The sequence below is a fragment of the Channa argus genome, chromosome 7 (genome assembly GCF_033026475.1).
Source record: "Channa argus isolate prfri chromosome 7, Channa argus male v1.0, whole genome shotgun sequence".
NCBI lineage: Eukaryota > Metazoa > Chordata > Actinopteri > Anabantiformes > Channidae > Channa > Channa argus.
Window position 1 is genome coordinate 970,674 of NC_090203.1, and position 15,238 is coordinate 985,911.

Sequence of the window (15,238 nt, forward strand, 5' to 3'; positions counted from 1 at the left end):
TTGTGAATACCAAAGCATTTGCAATTAGAACAGTTTTCTGAGAGAAGGGTTGCATTTTCTGACAAAATTCCAAGGGTGCCGATATTTTGGACCATGACTGTAAGTATTCACGGCCTTTGCCATGACACTCAAAATTGAGCTCTGGTGCATCGTGTTTCCATTGACCATCCTTGAGATGTTTCTACAACTTCATTGGAGTCCTCCTGTGGGAAATTCAGTTAACTGGACATGATTATGAAAAGCCTAGTGCATGTCAGAGCACAAACCAGGAATTGTCTGTAGACCTCAGAGACAGGATTGTATCAAGGCACAGATCTGGGTAAGGGTACAGAAAGATTTCTGCAGCATTGAAGGTCCCAATGGGCACAGTGGCCTCCATCATAAGTGGAAGAAGTTTGGAACCACCAGGACTCTTCCTAGAGTGGGACAGCTGTGGTCAGGTTGGTGACCAAGAGCCCAATGGTCACTCTGAAAGAGCTACTATGTTCTCTGAGGAGAGAGAACAACCACCTCTGTAGCACTCTGCCAATCAGGCCTGTATGACAGAGTGGCCAGATGGTAACCACTCATCAGTAAAAGGCACATGACAGCCCAACTGAAGGACTCTCAGACCATGAGAAACAAAATGCTCTGGTTTGATGAAACAAAGATTTGCCCTTAATCCCAAGTGTCATGTCTGGAGGAAACCAGGCACCGCTCACCACCTGGCCAATACCATCCCTACAGTAAATCCTGGTGGTGGCAGCATCAAGCTGTAGGGATGTTTTTCAGCGGCAGGGACTGGGAGACTAGTCAGGATCGAGGGAAAGATGAATGCAGCAATGTACAGAGACATCTTTGATGAAAACCTGTTCCAGAGCTCTGGACCTCAGACTGCACACACTGATTGGAGAAACTGCCCAAATACAGGTGTGACAAGCTTGTAGCATCATACTCAAATAAACCCGAGGCTGTAATTGGTGCTTTAACAAAGTATTAGGCAAAGGCAGTGAAAACTTAAGTTTGCAAATTTATTACAAATAAAAAAAGATTTCAAACAAACATGATGTCATTATGGGGTAGTGTTTGTAGAATTTAGAGAAAAATAATGAATTGAATCCATTTTGAAATAAGGCTGTTACATAAAACAATGTGCAAATGTTGAGCGTTAGGAATATACACTGCAATGGATTCATATTTTTTAATTGCACACTGTCAATAGTTGATCAGGATTAATTGGAAATTAATAGTGATAAGTTTTCCTAAATAGAATTTGCTGTAAAAGGACATTTTCACATGTCACCATAGACTGATTGGCATCTGCCTTCATGCTGCTCATTTAACACGTGTCTGCACACAAACAACAGAAAGAAATATTGTAACATTTATGAAGCTTTTTTTTTTTTTATTGATAATGCAATGACAGGGGTCCACAATCCAGTGTCTTCTTGTGCCAGTCCTAAGTGTGAATAAATGCAGAGGGTTTTGTCACGAAGACCATCTGATGTAAAACTTATGTCAAATCAAACATGCAAATCATGACTTGTACACCGAATCACGTTAGATGAAGGCAGATGATTCGCTGATGACGCCTGAAAGGGAACAGGCGAAGTGAAAATAAGTTCGGACCTTGTTGCGTCTCACAACAAATGTTTTAAATTCTAATCTGGTTCTGAATTAATTTAGTTTGCTTAATGCCAATTGTTTATTTTTGAATTACTTGAATTCATTTTGGACAATAAGTTGGGCAAAACTCAGTGTGGCTAAATAAAAACCAACAATATTTGTAAAATTTGCATACACTCCCCCCACCGCCCCCCCCTTCTGCTATCACTACAAGTTGCCCCAGCCTCTAAAACTGCATCAGAAACACCACAGCTGTCAATTAATAATTCATTTTATTTATGAAGCAATTTACGTTTGTTGACAAATCTCAAAGTGCTGCACAAGCAAATTAACATCTTCACTTTGTGATATTTCAAAATTATCTACTTCACTTTATGCCCATTTTCCGTGTCTTTTAAGGTCACGTTTTGTTTGTATTTGAAGTTGGCTGCTCTAATTTATGATGTTTCTGTGTTTTGTGTATAGGGTCTGCCTGGCCGGAGGGGTCAGCCAGGCTTTCCGGGAGACGAGGGAGTCAGTGTAAGTGCTTCTGCAGTCAGTTAATCCACATAGTGTTTAGACCAGCTTTGGTCAAACGGGAGTGATGAAAATACTTAAAGTAGCTGGAAACACCACAACTTCTTGTGATAAATGAGAGCTGGTTTAATGTGATCTGCTCTTTCTTAAAAGTCTGGCTATTTTTGGTTGAAGTCAGTAAAAAAATAAATAAATACACCAACCTTCCATCAAAGTTTGAGATATGTTTACTTACTGGCAGACGAATGAGATTTTTGTAGCCCCTTTCACACAGGAAGGAGTACCTGTATATTAAAATATGAAACAGTGCTAGCTGGACCTGGTCAGGGATCCTGTATAGTTTGCTGTGTCACTGCTTGCTTTGTTGGATTGTTGCAGGGTGACCGAGGGCCTCCTGGACCAAGTGGACCTCCGGGAATCCAGGGCTGTCCTGGAACCCATGGACAGAAGGTACAGTACAGTAAAAATCAAGACTGCAAATGTGGTCATTCTTACATCACCTCCTGAGTAATAATTTTATCGTCGAAAAATGGGTTCATCCTGTGTTCATGACAGGGAAATATTGTCCTGTGGTTTATTGAGGTTTCTTGCCTTCCATTGGCAGTTAGGAATATTATTGCCACTTTTAGGTTAGCTGTGCACCATTCTGAGTTAATTTGCAATTGTGACCTCTCTGCGACTCTACAGACAGCTTTCTTTAAACTGAAGGGGAGCAGGTTCTTTCTTGTTATGCAGAAACGGTTTGTATCTTTGGTACAGGTACAGGCTGGTGAGACAAAGAAATAGAGATGGGAAGGATGTGCAGCAGGTTAGGGTGATTAAAGATAAGGATGGAAATGTATTGACAGGTGCCAGGAGTGTGATGGGAAGATGGAAGGAGAACTTTGAAGAGTTGATGAATGAGGAAAATGAAAGGGAACGAAGAGTAGAAGAGGTGACTGGTGTGGACCAGGAAGTAACAAAGATTAGTAAGAGTGAAGTGAGGAGGACGATGAAGAGGATGAAGAGTGGAAAGGCAGTTGGTCCTGATGACAAACCTGTGGAGGTATGGAAGTGTCTAGGAGAGGTGGCAGTAAAGTTTCTGACTAGTTTGTTTAACAAGATCTTGGAGAGTGAGAGGATGCTGAGGACTGGAGGAGAAGTGTACTGGTGCCGGTTTTTAAGAACAAGGGAGATGTGCAGAGCTGTGGCAACTACAGAGGAATAAAGCTGATGAGCCACACAATGAAGTTGTGGGAAAGAGTAGTGGAAGCTCTGCTAAGGGCAGAGGTGAACATTTGTGAGCAGCAATATGGTTTCATGCCTAGAAAGAGAACAACAGATGCAGTATTTGCTTTGAGGATGCTGATGGAGAAGTACAGAGAAGGTCAGAGGGAGTTGCATTGTGTCTTCGTAGATTTAGAAAAAGTGTATGACAGGGTGCAGAGAGAGGAGCTGTGGTATTGTATGAGGACGTCTGGAGTGGCAGAGAAGTATGTTAGAGTGGTGCAGGACATGTATGAGAGCTGTAAGACAGTGGTGAGGTGCTGTAGGTGTGACAGAGGAGTTCAAGGTGGAGGTGGGTCTGCATCAAGGATCGGCTTTGAGCCCCTTCTTGTTTGCTCTGGTGATGGACAGACTGACAGATGAGGTTAGACAAGAATCTCCATGGACTATGATGTTTGCTGATGACATTGTGATTTGTAGTGAGAGCAGGGAGCAGGTGGAGGAAAATCTAGAGAGGTGGAGGTCTGCTCTGGAAAACAGAGGAGTAAAGCTGATGAGCCACACAATGAAGTTGTGGGAAAGAGTAGTGGAAGCTCTGCTAAGGGCAGAGGTGAACATTTGTGAGCAGCAATATGGTTTCATGCCTAGAAAGACCAACAGATGCAGTATTTGCTTTGAGGATGCTGATGGAGAAGTTGCTTGTACTGTAACAAGAAAAGAACACAGTGACTGTATAAGGCTGCGCCTTCACTCGCAGCATTAGCCTTGTTTCAGACCAACAATAAAATTTTTATTTCCAACTCACTTCCAGCTTGTGCTGCTGTGTTTTCTTCTCAGCCTCAGTTATTTTTTTCTCAGTGAAAATCATGGCACACACATTTGATTCTATGATGGTGGCTAATAGCTGAGTACAATAGTCGACCTCTGCTTTTTTTGCTCTGAATTTACATTTGATCACACGAGTTTCTACGAAGATGCTAGAGTCACCACTCTGAAATTGTTGAGTGGATCCACTTAACCACCGCTGATAATAACAGACTTAATACTAATGCAGCATGTATATGAAAATAATGTCATACTGCACTAAGTTACAACCACTTAGTACATAATCTAATTCATCTAACTGATGTTAGTAAATAAGGTTTAAGTAAGGTTATGATATGATTCAATGCAACAAGCCACCAAGCTTGTCTCTCTACATATGTGTGCTGTTTATAAGTATTACACACAAATGTGATTTAATTTTATTCAAATATTTCTACAACAGACCCAGATGTAAATAGTTTATAGTAGTGATGGTGTGTGAGTGTATATGTGTGTGTGTGTTATCATTTGTCTGTCAGACGTTGATGTGTTTCAATCCTGTTTGCTTCCGCAGGGCTACAGAGGAGTCTCAGGCAACAGGGTGAGTGACTCGCTCTTGTTGGAATGTAAAGTCAGAAGTCACTCTAGTGAGGTTCAGTATTTACTGAAGAAATGTTTGGACAGTTTACATAGAGTCCTATTAGCTATGGAACCGCTGAGATGTGACCTTTGGTTCTCTTCAAACATTGCAGGGAGAGAACGGAGAAGATGGACTGGACGGAATCAATGGAGAACAGGTACGAATGTCAGCATATTATTAGATTTAAAAAAAAAACCTTATCACCTTCTCCTTTTAAACAAATATGAACTTTGTTTGATTGTTTACATTGGCTACTTCTAACAAATGTAGAGAGACCATAGTGCATTTGGTGTCATCAATCTGGAAACAATGATGTGAAGATGTACTCGTCCTCTTATTGTTTTGTGCTTTCCAAGTTGCTGGTGCTGAGCTAAATTCAGCTTTTTGTGTGTGCAGGGAATAACGGGAGCAGACGGAGCTCAAGGACCTCAAGGAGACCCAGGAAACCCAGTAAAAAAAAATAAACTTTTTAATCACGTTGAATTTTATGCTTGGGATAATTCTTATTGAAGATTGTCTGCATATTTATCAAACCTGGACAGTTGTCTTCTATGAGCTTTTTCTGAAAATATTGAGCTTAAACAGTTTACACTAAATTATCTTATTACATATGTTGTTACTGTTCTGTATTTCTAGTTCTGTTTTTATATGAAAGTGTCTTTATCTATCCACATTTCACTTGGGCTGGGTATTGGCTTGTCATCAATATCAAAATTCAATACCTACACAGTGCAAGTGTTTCATGTAAACGGCTGAAAATTAGAGCATGTTGATTGTTTGACTCCAGTATGACTCCGACTTGGAAAGCTGACGGATTCACAGCACTTTCTCAGCCTTCAAGAAAGCAGTGAGTGAGTTTAGCAGATCTGAAACAGTGGACACTATGTCAGGATGAGTACAGCCAGAGCCTAACTACGTTGAGACACTCAGGGTGACAACTTTAATGCTTTTTACTCCACAACTAACCAGCCTATAAAAGGTTAACACTTGGTATGTGTTAACATTGAACGCTTGTTCACTAACTTCTAAGAACATGCTAAACAGAGGGCTGTGTATTCACTAGCATTCAGATGAATTAGCCACATGGTATTGTACAGCAGCACCCGCCTCCGAAACACCCGCTCCGTCTGGCAGCTCCTCTGCTCAGCAGTGAATCACATCAGAGATGTGGACAGAGGATCAGTGCAAGATAGTGACTGGGTTCTTTCTTCTCCTTACTGCATCTGCAATTTTGCTTTTGTAGAAATTAATTCCCTCAGTTTAAAGTTTATTAGGTACACTAAGGTAAAACGGAGCCAGTCTAGTCCAATAGTCCTACAGGAAATCCTCCTTCCTAAAAGTAACAACTGCATGATTTTTAGCATAATGTTACTTTCTTTTAATTAAAATCGATTTCACAAAATTGTATTTTAAAAATTATATCAATAGGAGAGTCTATTGAAGTCAAGGTTTCTGATCAGTTATCGAAAACAATAACCAGCCCTACTTTTCACAGTGAAGCTCAGAGCTGTTGACCTTTGACCTTCAACAGGTTGTTTGACAAGATGAACTGTTATCCTCAGGGTATCCCAGGTATCAGAGGGGCTGAAGGGCTGAAAGGAGATCGAGGACTGAGCGGAGATCCAGTGAGTACCAGCATTTTCCGTTCTCTCGCTCTCTCTCACCAGAGCAGCCATTAGTTAGTTCTTTCCAAAAAGTTCATTGCTCTCCCAGGTGCTACATTCATCTGTTCCCTCAGCACAATTGTGTTATTTGGGGATAAAAGAAACAAATTTACTCTCTTCCTATGTTTCTGGTTCAGGAAGTGCATTCATAGTGGTTTCTCATGGATCCTCACATACCACACGTGCCTTTAACCTAGATAACAGGGACCCAATTAAAGATATTTGGGATAACAAAATACACTTTCTATTCATTAATTGTGGGACATTATCTAGACTTTAACATTATTTAAGTGAAAATTAATAATTTTATTAAAGAATTGTCATGCTGCTCGTCTTCAGTTTTAGGAGTTAGAATCTCCTCGTACTGCAAATCTGATCAATAAGCACTGAGAGCAAACTGAGAGCAAAGTCCTGCAGATCCCAGGCAGATTGTTTTAGAGCTTCTTGAGAAAATGGGTGCACAGACAAAGAGAGGCGGGTAGAAACGCGGGTGGTTTGGCAGAGCTCTTCATATCAGTTGTATACAAACACGTTTCCTCTCAGCTCTTAGTTCCTCAATTATCTCTGCAGCCACATCACACTGTCATCATGTTTACAAAAGATCATTTTTGAAACAGCATCAATATAAATACAAATGTTAAATCTACTACCAGTGTAGTCTGTTAGGAAGCAGAGCAGCTGGAACACACTTAGAACTAGACAAACTAAACATTGTGTGGAGTTTGTCTTTTCAGATAAGTGAGTTAAGACTGTGTCTTTGTTTAATGTCTGATAGGGTGAGCCGGGTAGAGACAACACCACTCCTGGAGCCAAAGGAGACCCTGGAAACCCTGGTTTACAGGTAAGGACCATCAGTTTAGCAGCTGTAGTTCATACTTTAAGAAATTAATATGCAAGAACTAGAACATTTCACAGCTGTGAATTAACTTCTCTCAGCTGCAACAGTCACTGTGGCTCTTGGGTATTGTAGTATGAAGAGCACATTCTTTATGTGACATGTTGTAGAATTTATGTGCTATTTGTAGAATTCGTTTAATAAAGCATTTAATCTGCCATTAGCCACGAGCACATTTTTTTTTCAAAGCAAGTATATTAATCTGTATCACAATGTGTTTTAAATCTGCAGGGTTCACCTGGGCAGGATGGGCGGCCGGGTGGGAATGGAGAACTTGGAAACCCTGTAAGATATCTGACCATCATTCTGTCTTATCAGATATACATTTACAATATATATGTAAATATGATCATTTGAATATAAATATGTACTTACTGTATATTGTAGTTAGAGCTTAATCATAATTTGTAATAATACAATAAATTACACATTTACACATGCAATGCAATGACACTGCTTGCAAACATGATCTATCAGATGCAGCTGAAAAATATGGCGTTCACTGAATCCTTCTATTAGCGAGTAAGATTAGCAGATCCAGAAGTTTAGTTGTGGGGCCGACAGTGCAAATGTGAGATGACGTGAGACATTACTGTCCATAATCGGTTATACCCGCAATAAACGTTTAGCATTTTAAAGGACAATAAAGTTTATTAAAAGACTCATTTAACATGAATAAACTTGTGTAAAAAAGGGAGTGTCAGCTTTCTCCCAAGCACTATTTGAATATGTTGGGTAATTAGATGCTAAACTCACTAACTGTTATGAAGACGCTAAAACAGAGGTTGACTGTACTGCATGTACGTCCAACTGTTCAGTCTAATTTTATTACAAAGTGTCTTACGTAAAAGTGAGCAACTTGTGAAGCACTCACCCTCTAAGGCAGCTCCAACAATCCAAGTCTCTCTACCACATAAACGTATGTGTCCAGCAGTGAATCATATCATAAAAGCAGTAGAGAGAAGGACAGAAGATAAGTGATTTCTCTTTTATGTTGTATTATACATATTTTATTGTATGCACTATTTTTTTATTTTATTCATGGAATTTGGAATTATTTAGTGTCGCAGGATACCTATAAAAGCAGAAAGGCATAGGAACTGTGCGCAGTTCAGTATTTGTTTATAACAAGTTATAGTATCATCACGGTGTTGAACAATGCTATTGCATGTTGTTGATTTTCCTCATAATTTGCAGCCCTAATCATAGTTGAGGAATGTAACAAAACAATCTGTCTTGGTTGACTGTTGTAATGCAATATGCAATTGACACTTGTGTTTTATTACCTGCTGCTTGATGCTTTTTTTTCTCCCTCTCCACTAAATTTCAGGACAATTCAGGCTTTTTTGCTGATAATATTTATGTTCTTGTATGTTGGAAAATTTCTATTGCAGGATCTTTGTTAAATATTGGAATAAATTAGAAAGTATAATGTATTTTAAAAAAGCTGCAGAATTTGTACAAAGTTAACCACTGGACTGTTTATTCACCACAAACAGCCAGTAAACTGACCGTAGATGTTAAAAAATGTTAAATGAGCATTTCCATGAAAGCTTTTTATTGTTTAGTTTTTTTTTTTTTTGAGCTTGCATTTGCTGTAAAATTACTTTCACATTTAGTCTTAACACAAAACAGGTTCCAATCTTGTTAGACATTTGGTAAATGAGCCGTTGCTGCGTTACACTTTATACATGGATGGCAGACGACCTTCCACAGTAATTTAGTGGAGCTGCTTGTGAGAAGTGAAAACAGATAATGATGCCAATTAAAAGTACTTTTATGATATCAGATCCTTGTGCTGGCGGATAATTGCTTTCCTCAGAGTTAATTGGAACCATTTAACGCGCTGTATCTGTGAAAACGTGTACACTAGTTAAACGAAAAGTGGAAAATGAGAGTTTCTAGTTTGTTTGTTTGTTTTTTCTTCATATCATTTAACAAAGCAGTCAAACCTGATCAGAATAGCATTAATATGGTTCATATTATGAAGGTCTCAGTGTAATGTTTTCTGCCATGTAGGGTCCAGATGGAAGAAGAGGCACTGGTGGTCTGAAGGTAGGAGAGGAACTGTTGATGTTGGGGTCAAGAATTACTGTACATTAATTATCAAACATTGGAACATTTTTACTTTGTCTCACTGTTTTTGCAGGGTTTACGGGGTGAGCCAGGAGCTCGAGGACCCCCAGGCATTCCAGGTGCTCCTGGTCAACAGGTGACATATCTTTTACAACTCTGTTCTAAATAAGTTCCAATAAAGTAAACTTAGCTGTCTGTTGTGTATCGTGGCAAAGGAAAATAACACAGTTTTAGTACAGGAGCTTTTGAGTAGTCGTTTCTAGGATGCATAACTACATTTAATCATTCAATTTTGTGCTTGTATTGTTATTAATATTACTACAAGTCTACAGCTCTGTGATGCTGTACTAAGACCAAGGGGGCTTTAAGCAAACTGCTAATGCTACTGTGATGCCTATTACAGCTACAATATGCAGCATTTGGGAATCAGCCTAGGTGAAGCAAATTACAACAATGAGACTTGGACTCAGCATGTGACAGGATTTGATCTTCTCTAATTGGTCACAGCCTTGCTCAGAAACCATTAGAAGTGAATATTTGTGTGAGTCTGTCTCACAGGAGGCTTTGTCAGCACTTCTCCACATTAAGATAAGTTACTAAGCATAAATCTCCTAAAAATAGATTTTTAGCTTTAAACAGTATCACATTTTATACGGATCCACTTTTATTACAGTCATGCAGTTGTCTTTAAAACTTTAACCTTGTTTCATTCTCTGAGGTCCATGAATGTTTGGATACATTTCACAGAAATCAATTTAAAAGTTGCTAGACTGCCATCTCTGGTGGCGCTGAATGTGTTGGTAAGAACAAGGTTATGATTGTCTTTATCGTTTTCTTAACAATGTATAGTGTAACTTTTGCTTTTGCAGTCCAGCGTCACATTTCTATGTCCTAACTGGTTTTGGGTTTGACAGTGCTGCGATCCATGACTTGTTTGGGAAAATGTAGCCCATTTGTTGCCCAGTCTTCTAAACTACAACAGGTGCTGAGCACACAGAACTTTGCAAATGTTCAAATACAGGCTGTACTGATTCATTTACAGCAGTTGCAGTTATATTTTTGCCAAACATACAACTGTTTGTAACCAACACAGCAACAGTAGGTGGACAACCATGAGAATGTACAGAGATGCGATTCAGGCCAGAGGTTTCCGTTCAACAGTCTGTATGTGGTGTTGAGGGAAAATGGATTTGGCTGGGATCACTGGTTTGGCTGACAGACAGGCTTCCACAGAAATTCAGTGGAGCTGCCTGTGAAAGGAAAGTGGGTGGATTTGAATTGAACACATGGAAAAATCTTTTTTATTTTTTGTACTTCTTTTGTGTGTGGTAACACATGGATAACAGTGAGATAATCACTTTCTTCTGACATGAGAATACACAGATTAAGCACAGCATTATGACCACTTGTGCAATTTAATACAATCCAGTACAGTGGCTCTGCCATCTACTTTTACAAGGTTAAAATTTATCAATTTTTGGTGATAATTCTACTGTGTGGTTATTATTGATGTAAAAGTGGTTAGTGGACTCGTACTGGAGTCAATTATAAGAATAGGTGGTTCTAATGTTTTGGCCACCATATTTAAAATGGAGGTGGCCAAAACATTAGAACCACCTCTTCGGCACAGGTGGTCATAATGTTATGGCTGTTTGGTGTAGTAATGGCTGTATCTGTATACATCTGTACATTGGACTAAAGAAAAGTGTTGCCTCTACAGGGACGTGGAGGGGGTAATGGAGAACGTGGACCTAAAGGAATCAACGGCTTTCCTGGACGCCCAGTTAGTACTTCACCTTATCATTTATCTTTTTATATATGTCTAGAAACATTAAGCGTAAAAGAGACAGAGATGTACTACACCAGATTATAGCTGTGTAGCTAATTTCCATCTGTGGTCCCTTGACAAATTTGATAAACTAAAACCTCTCACAATCTTCAAATGAACTGTAAAATAAATAAAAGGCAGGGTTATAGATTTTGCTGGTTTACACCAAAATTGCATTAGGAAGTAATTTTATTTTCCGGATTGGTAATGGGTATTTTTTAGTGAATAGCCAGGTTGTCATTGTTTTCAAATGGACCTTCGAAATTTTTTACTTGTCCTTTAATGTCAATCCAAAAGTTTCTATTACTGCAGGAACATATACAAAATGCGAGAAACCTAAAGCTGTGCACTGATTACTATAATTATTATTTTAAAAAACACTAATATGATAATAACATACCATGTGACTGTGGTTTATGGAGAGCTTATTTGGATTCACCGAGGCATTTAACACAATGACACAGAAGAAACTGAGGGGACCTAAAAATAGCCTTCTCCAGAACAGTGTGTGAGAGGAACAGTGTAAGGCTCTGTAAGCACAATCTGAAACCACGATTAAGGTTATGCTCTATGTAAAGTAATGAGTATAAGCACTGCCCCCAGTCATTAGGGGGTCTGCAGGGAGGAAAACATCTTTTCAAAAACAGGACTGTAGTGACAATGTTTAAGGCCAGCAGTCATTGGATTCTTTTTTTCTTACCCTAAAACCTTTTTGTATTAACTTGATTTGTAGTTCATCACAGATGTTAGATCTGGTTGTAATTACAATGATGCAGTTTCATTCTGGTCTAGTAACTGACTGCACAGCTGACATCATGTTAGCCGACTGTAAATTTAAGTTCTTCTTGTCCTGACTCCGTTGCTTTTTCTACAGGGTGAACCTGGACAACCTGGAGTCCCAGGAACAGCCGGACGTCGTGGCAACAATGGACAGAAGGTTTGTGATATAATTTGATGTACCTTTGTGAACTATAGTCTTAAGACTAGATAAAACAAAGGTCAACCTCATCAATCAAGGGAATGACCACAGTCATTACAGTTTAATTACATCAACCTATTGAATGTTTGTAAAAAAAAAATGCTTGACATTACATCGAGATGTTGACTTGTCTCAGTAGTAGATCAACCAGCTGACACATATTACCATTGAAGGAACTATGCAGAAACTTCAGTTTAAACTTTAAATTGAAATAATGGAAATTCAGGGCCATGTGTTGAAGAAAGAGAGCAAATGTAATTGTTTTGTTCATGTTGAAGGGCCAACCAGGAGATCCAGGCGTTAAGGGTTCTCCAGGATCACAAGGACCCAGAGGATTTCCGGTAGGTAGCTGAACATCTGCTGTTTCTAAACAGTCTCTAGTTTCAGCAGCGCAGAGTATACAGCCATCTGTGCTCTGTTTCAGGGTGAAGATGGTCGAGATGGTCGTGGAACTCCAGGGCCTCCAGGAGCCAAGGTAAGGCCAACCCCATCAACATCTAACTCATCAAGTTCCTGTCCAAATTTTGCTAAATATTTTACAGACTTTTTAGAATATTCCTCTTTTCTTTTTTTTGCACAAAAACTGGTAAATACAAACACAACCTAATATTTAAGGACATCGTTTTTTGTGTAGCTGTTTTACCCAGAGACAGATTATAACTATGTAATTTCTCCAAACAGGGAGATCCTGGTTTTCCTGGTTACCCTGGTCTGCCGGTAAGTCTTTCCTCTTGCAATCGTAATATTAACTAATTTCACAGTCAGAACTTTATTAGTAAAAACACAAGTCTGCATAATTCAGGCATCACTGTGGACCTTCTGTTTGTGTTTCATGTTCTCAGGGTGAGGTGGGTCAGAAGGGAACCAAAGGACATCCAGGAAACAACGGCAAGCGAGGTCGAAGGGTGGGTGAAATTCATACAGCGTATGTGACATTTACTTTTTTATGTGGCTGAGTTTTGACCCTATTACTAGCTTCTGTTTGTGGTCTGATCAATGCAGGGAAACTCAGGGAGCCCAGGAGATCCAGGCGTGCCCGGGGAGCATGGACATCCAGGACGAAGGGTGAGAGTGTCATCATCATCACAGTCTTTCTAAAAATATTAATTAAAAAAAAAAAAAAAAAAAACTACCACGCCTACTGTCACAGCTGCAGGACATCAGGAAGTAATAATTTATTCTATAATCAAATCAACTGCCTAAAGTAAACTAAGCAGCGGTCTCACTTGAATGTCGGGCCACTAACACTGCCATCAGCTGGTTTATGACTGAATGGGGAATCCCAGTGTTATAGAATAATGGTTCAACTGAAAACATGAGTCAACGTTATTAATATCTCTGCTTTTCATCAATCTAGGGTTCCAGAGGTCCACCTGGAGGCAAAGAAATAACTGTAAGTTTGTCTTCACTTTATTACACCTGCCAAAACTAAGGAAAGCATTTACTTATGCAAAGTATCTTCTCTGATTCCTTAGGAGTGTGAACTGATCACCCGCGTCAGAGAAAACTGTCGTAAGTGTCTAGAAGTGTTTGATTATGCTTGTGAACCCACTGTTTTGTTAATAATGCACAGAAAATATACTTTATTTATTGAGACAGCCAGGTTTAATTGCTATCATCTGCTCTTTAAGGTATAAAACACATGAGTTTATTGTGTGAAAGGTTTCAGGCTTTTTTGTTTACTTCATTGACTGATCCCACTTATTCTACATATTTGTTTCTCACACAGCTTGCTGTGCTGGTATGTATACATGTAACTGCACTTTGATTCTGACAAAAATAAGGTGAGTACAGTGCAAAATTGCAACATTTACTCTTGAAATGCCACTATTTTCCCATTTTTAAAGAGATGTCAGTGTCTGTTAGTACATACGGTGTATTAAAAGTCAATTATACAGGAAGGGCTTGATGATTCATATGCAGCAAGTTTCTGCCTCAGAGGAGTCAGATTTTAAAATGTAATGATGTCATTTGTTGGAAACGAGAGCCTTTAAGTTATGTAAGAATACAAAGAATACAAATGTCTTGAGATATATTTGCCAATTAAGAACAGAAATAATACAGATATGGCTTAATGAACAGTTATCATATCACCTCTGTGCTCCAGAGGTGACTTTTGTTTGTTCTTGGCACCACACATTTTCCTCATCAACATCCAGCTCAGGGTCGACCCTGAGCAAGTCCAAAGGAATGTGGTAAAAAACCTGCAGCGTTTGAAAAAAATTCACTTATGTACTTAAGTTTTTTTAAGCTTTGTTAGCAAATGTTACAGTCGAACATTTGCCCAAGTGCTTTAACTTAAGTAGACTTAAGTCGGTTCAAACAATGTTCGGGTGAACAAGCTGACTTTAAAAAAACAGGTTGGGTCTTCTGTTATTTTTATCTTTGCATTGTCTTTGAATATGTGCCATCTCTGAAATGTATGTTTTCAGTAAGGTACCATTTCCAGTTTTAGCAGCGGGTTAATTTTTATAAAGCTTTAATTTACTCTGCACTCTTCTCAACATTAACTCCTTGTAGATCAATCAGCATGCCCGGCCTATCCCACCGAGCTGGTGTTCTCTCTGGACATGTCCGAGGACGTGAGCCGAACTATGTTTGAGGAGCAAGTATCTGTAATCCAGTCCCTGCTGGAGAATGTCAACATCGCTGAGAGCAACTGTCCATCAGGCGCCCGGGTCGCTGTGGTGGGATACAGCGGCTACACCAAGTACCTGATCCGCTTCCACGACTACCGCAGTAAGAAAGAGTTGATGGAGATGGTGAAGAACCTCACGCTAGAGTCCACTACTAACCGGCGTCGACTGGGGTCCAACATGCGCTTCTTGGCTCACAACGTCTTTAAACGCACCCGTGCAGGAGTACTGATGAGGAAGGTGGCTGTCATTTTCTCCAGTGGGCCGGTGCAGGACGGTACAGACATTCCTGCTGCCATAATGGAGTACCGGGCCCTCAACATCAACGCTGCAGTGATTGCCCTGCGCAGTGTTTCAGCTGTTACTCAAGCTTTAGAGGTACGTTTTTG

At 39.6% G+C, this 15,238-nt stretch overlaps 1 protein-coding gene across 1 annotated transcript in view; it reads left to right on the forward strand.

The window, feature by feature from the left end:
• LOC137130392 (collagen alpha-6(VI) chain-like) overlaps positions 1–15,238 on the forward strand; it is a 38,887-nt gene that overhangs the window by 17,386 nt on the left and 6,263 nt on the right. Inside the window, exons 14-34 of the mRNA XM_067510493.1 lie at positions 2,071–2,124; positions 2,500–2,571; positions 4,706–4,732; positions 4,884–4,928; positions 5,168–5,221; positions 6,334–6,396; positions 7,211–7,276; positions 7,562–7,615; positions 9,350–9,385; positions 9,480–9,542; positions 11,127–11,189; positions 12,109–12,171; positions 12,492–12,554; positions 12,638–12,688; positions 12,895–12,930; positions 13,056–13,118; positions 13,216–13,278; positions 13,571–13,606; positions 13,689–13,725; positions 13,943–13,954; positions 14,734–15,227. Coding sequence (XP_067366594.1) covers positions 2,071–2,124; positions 2,500–2,571; positions 4,706–4,732; positions 4,884–4,928; positions 5,168–5,221; positions 6,334–6,396; positions 7,211–7,276; positions 7,562–7,615; positions 9,350–9,385; positions 9,480–9,542; positions 11,127–11,189; positions 12,109–12,171; positions 12,492–12,554; positions 12,638–12,688; positions 12,895–12,930; positions 13,056–13,118; positions 13,216–13,278; positions 13,571–13,606; positions 13,689–13,725; positions 13,943–13,954; positions 14,734–15,227 — 1,515 coding nt within the window. The remainder of the gene's footprint in view (positions 1–2,070; positions 2,125–2,499; positions 2,572–4,705; positions 4,733–4,883; positions 4,929–5,167; positions 5,222–6,333; positions 6,397–7,210; positions 7,277–7,561; positions 7,616–9,349; positions 9,386–9,479; positions 9,543–11,126; positions 11,190–12,108; positions 12,172–12,491; positions 12,555–12,637; positions 12,689–12,894; positions 12,931–13,055; positions 13,119–13,215; positions 13,279–13,570; positions 13,607–13,688; positions 13,726–13,942; positions 13,955–14,733; positions 15,228–15,238) is intronic.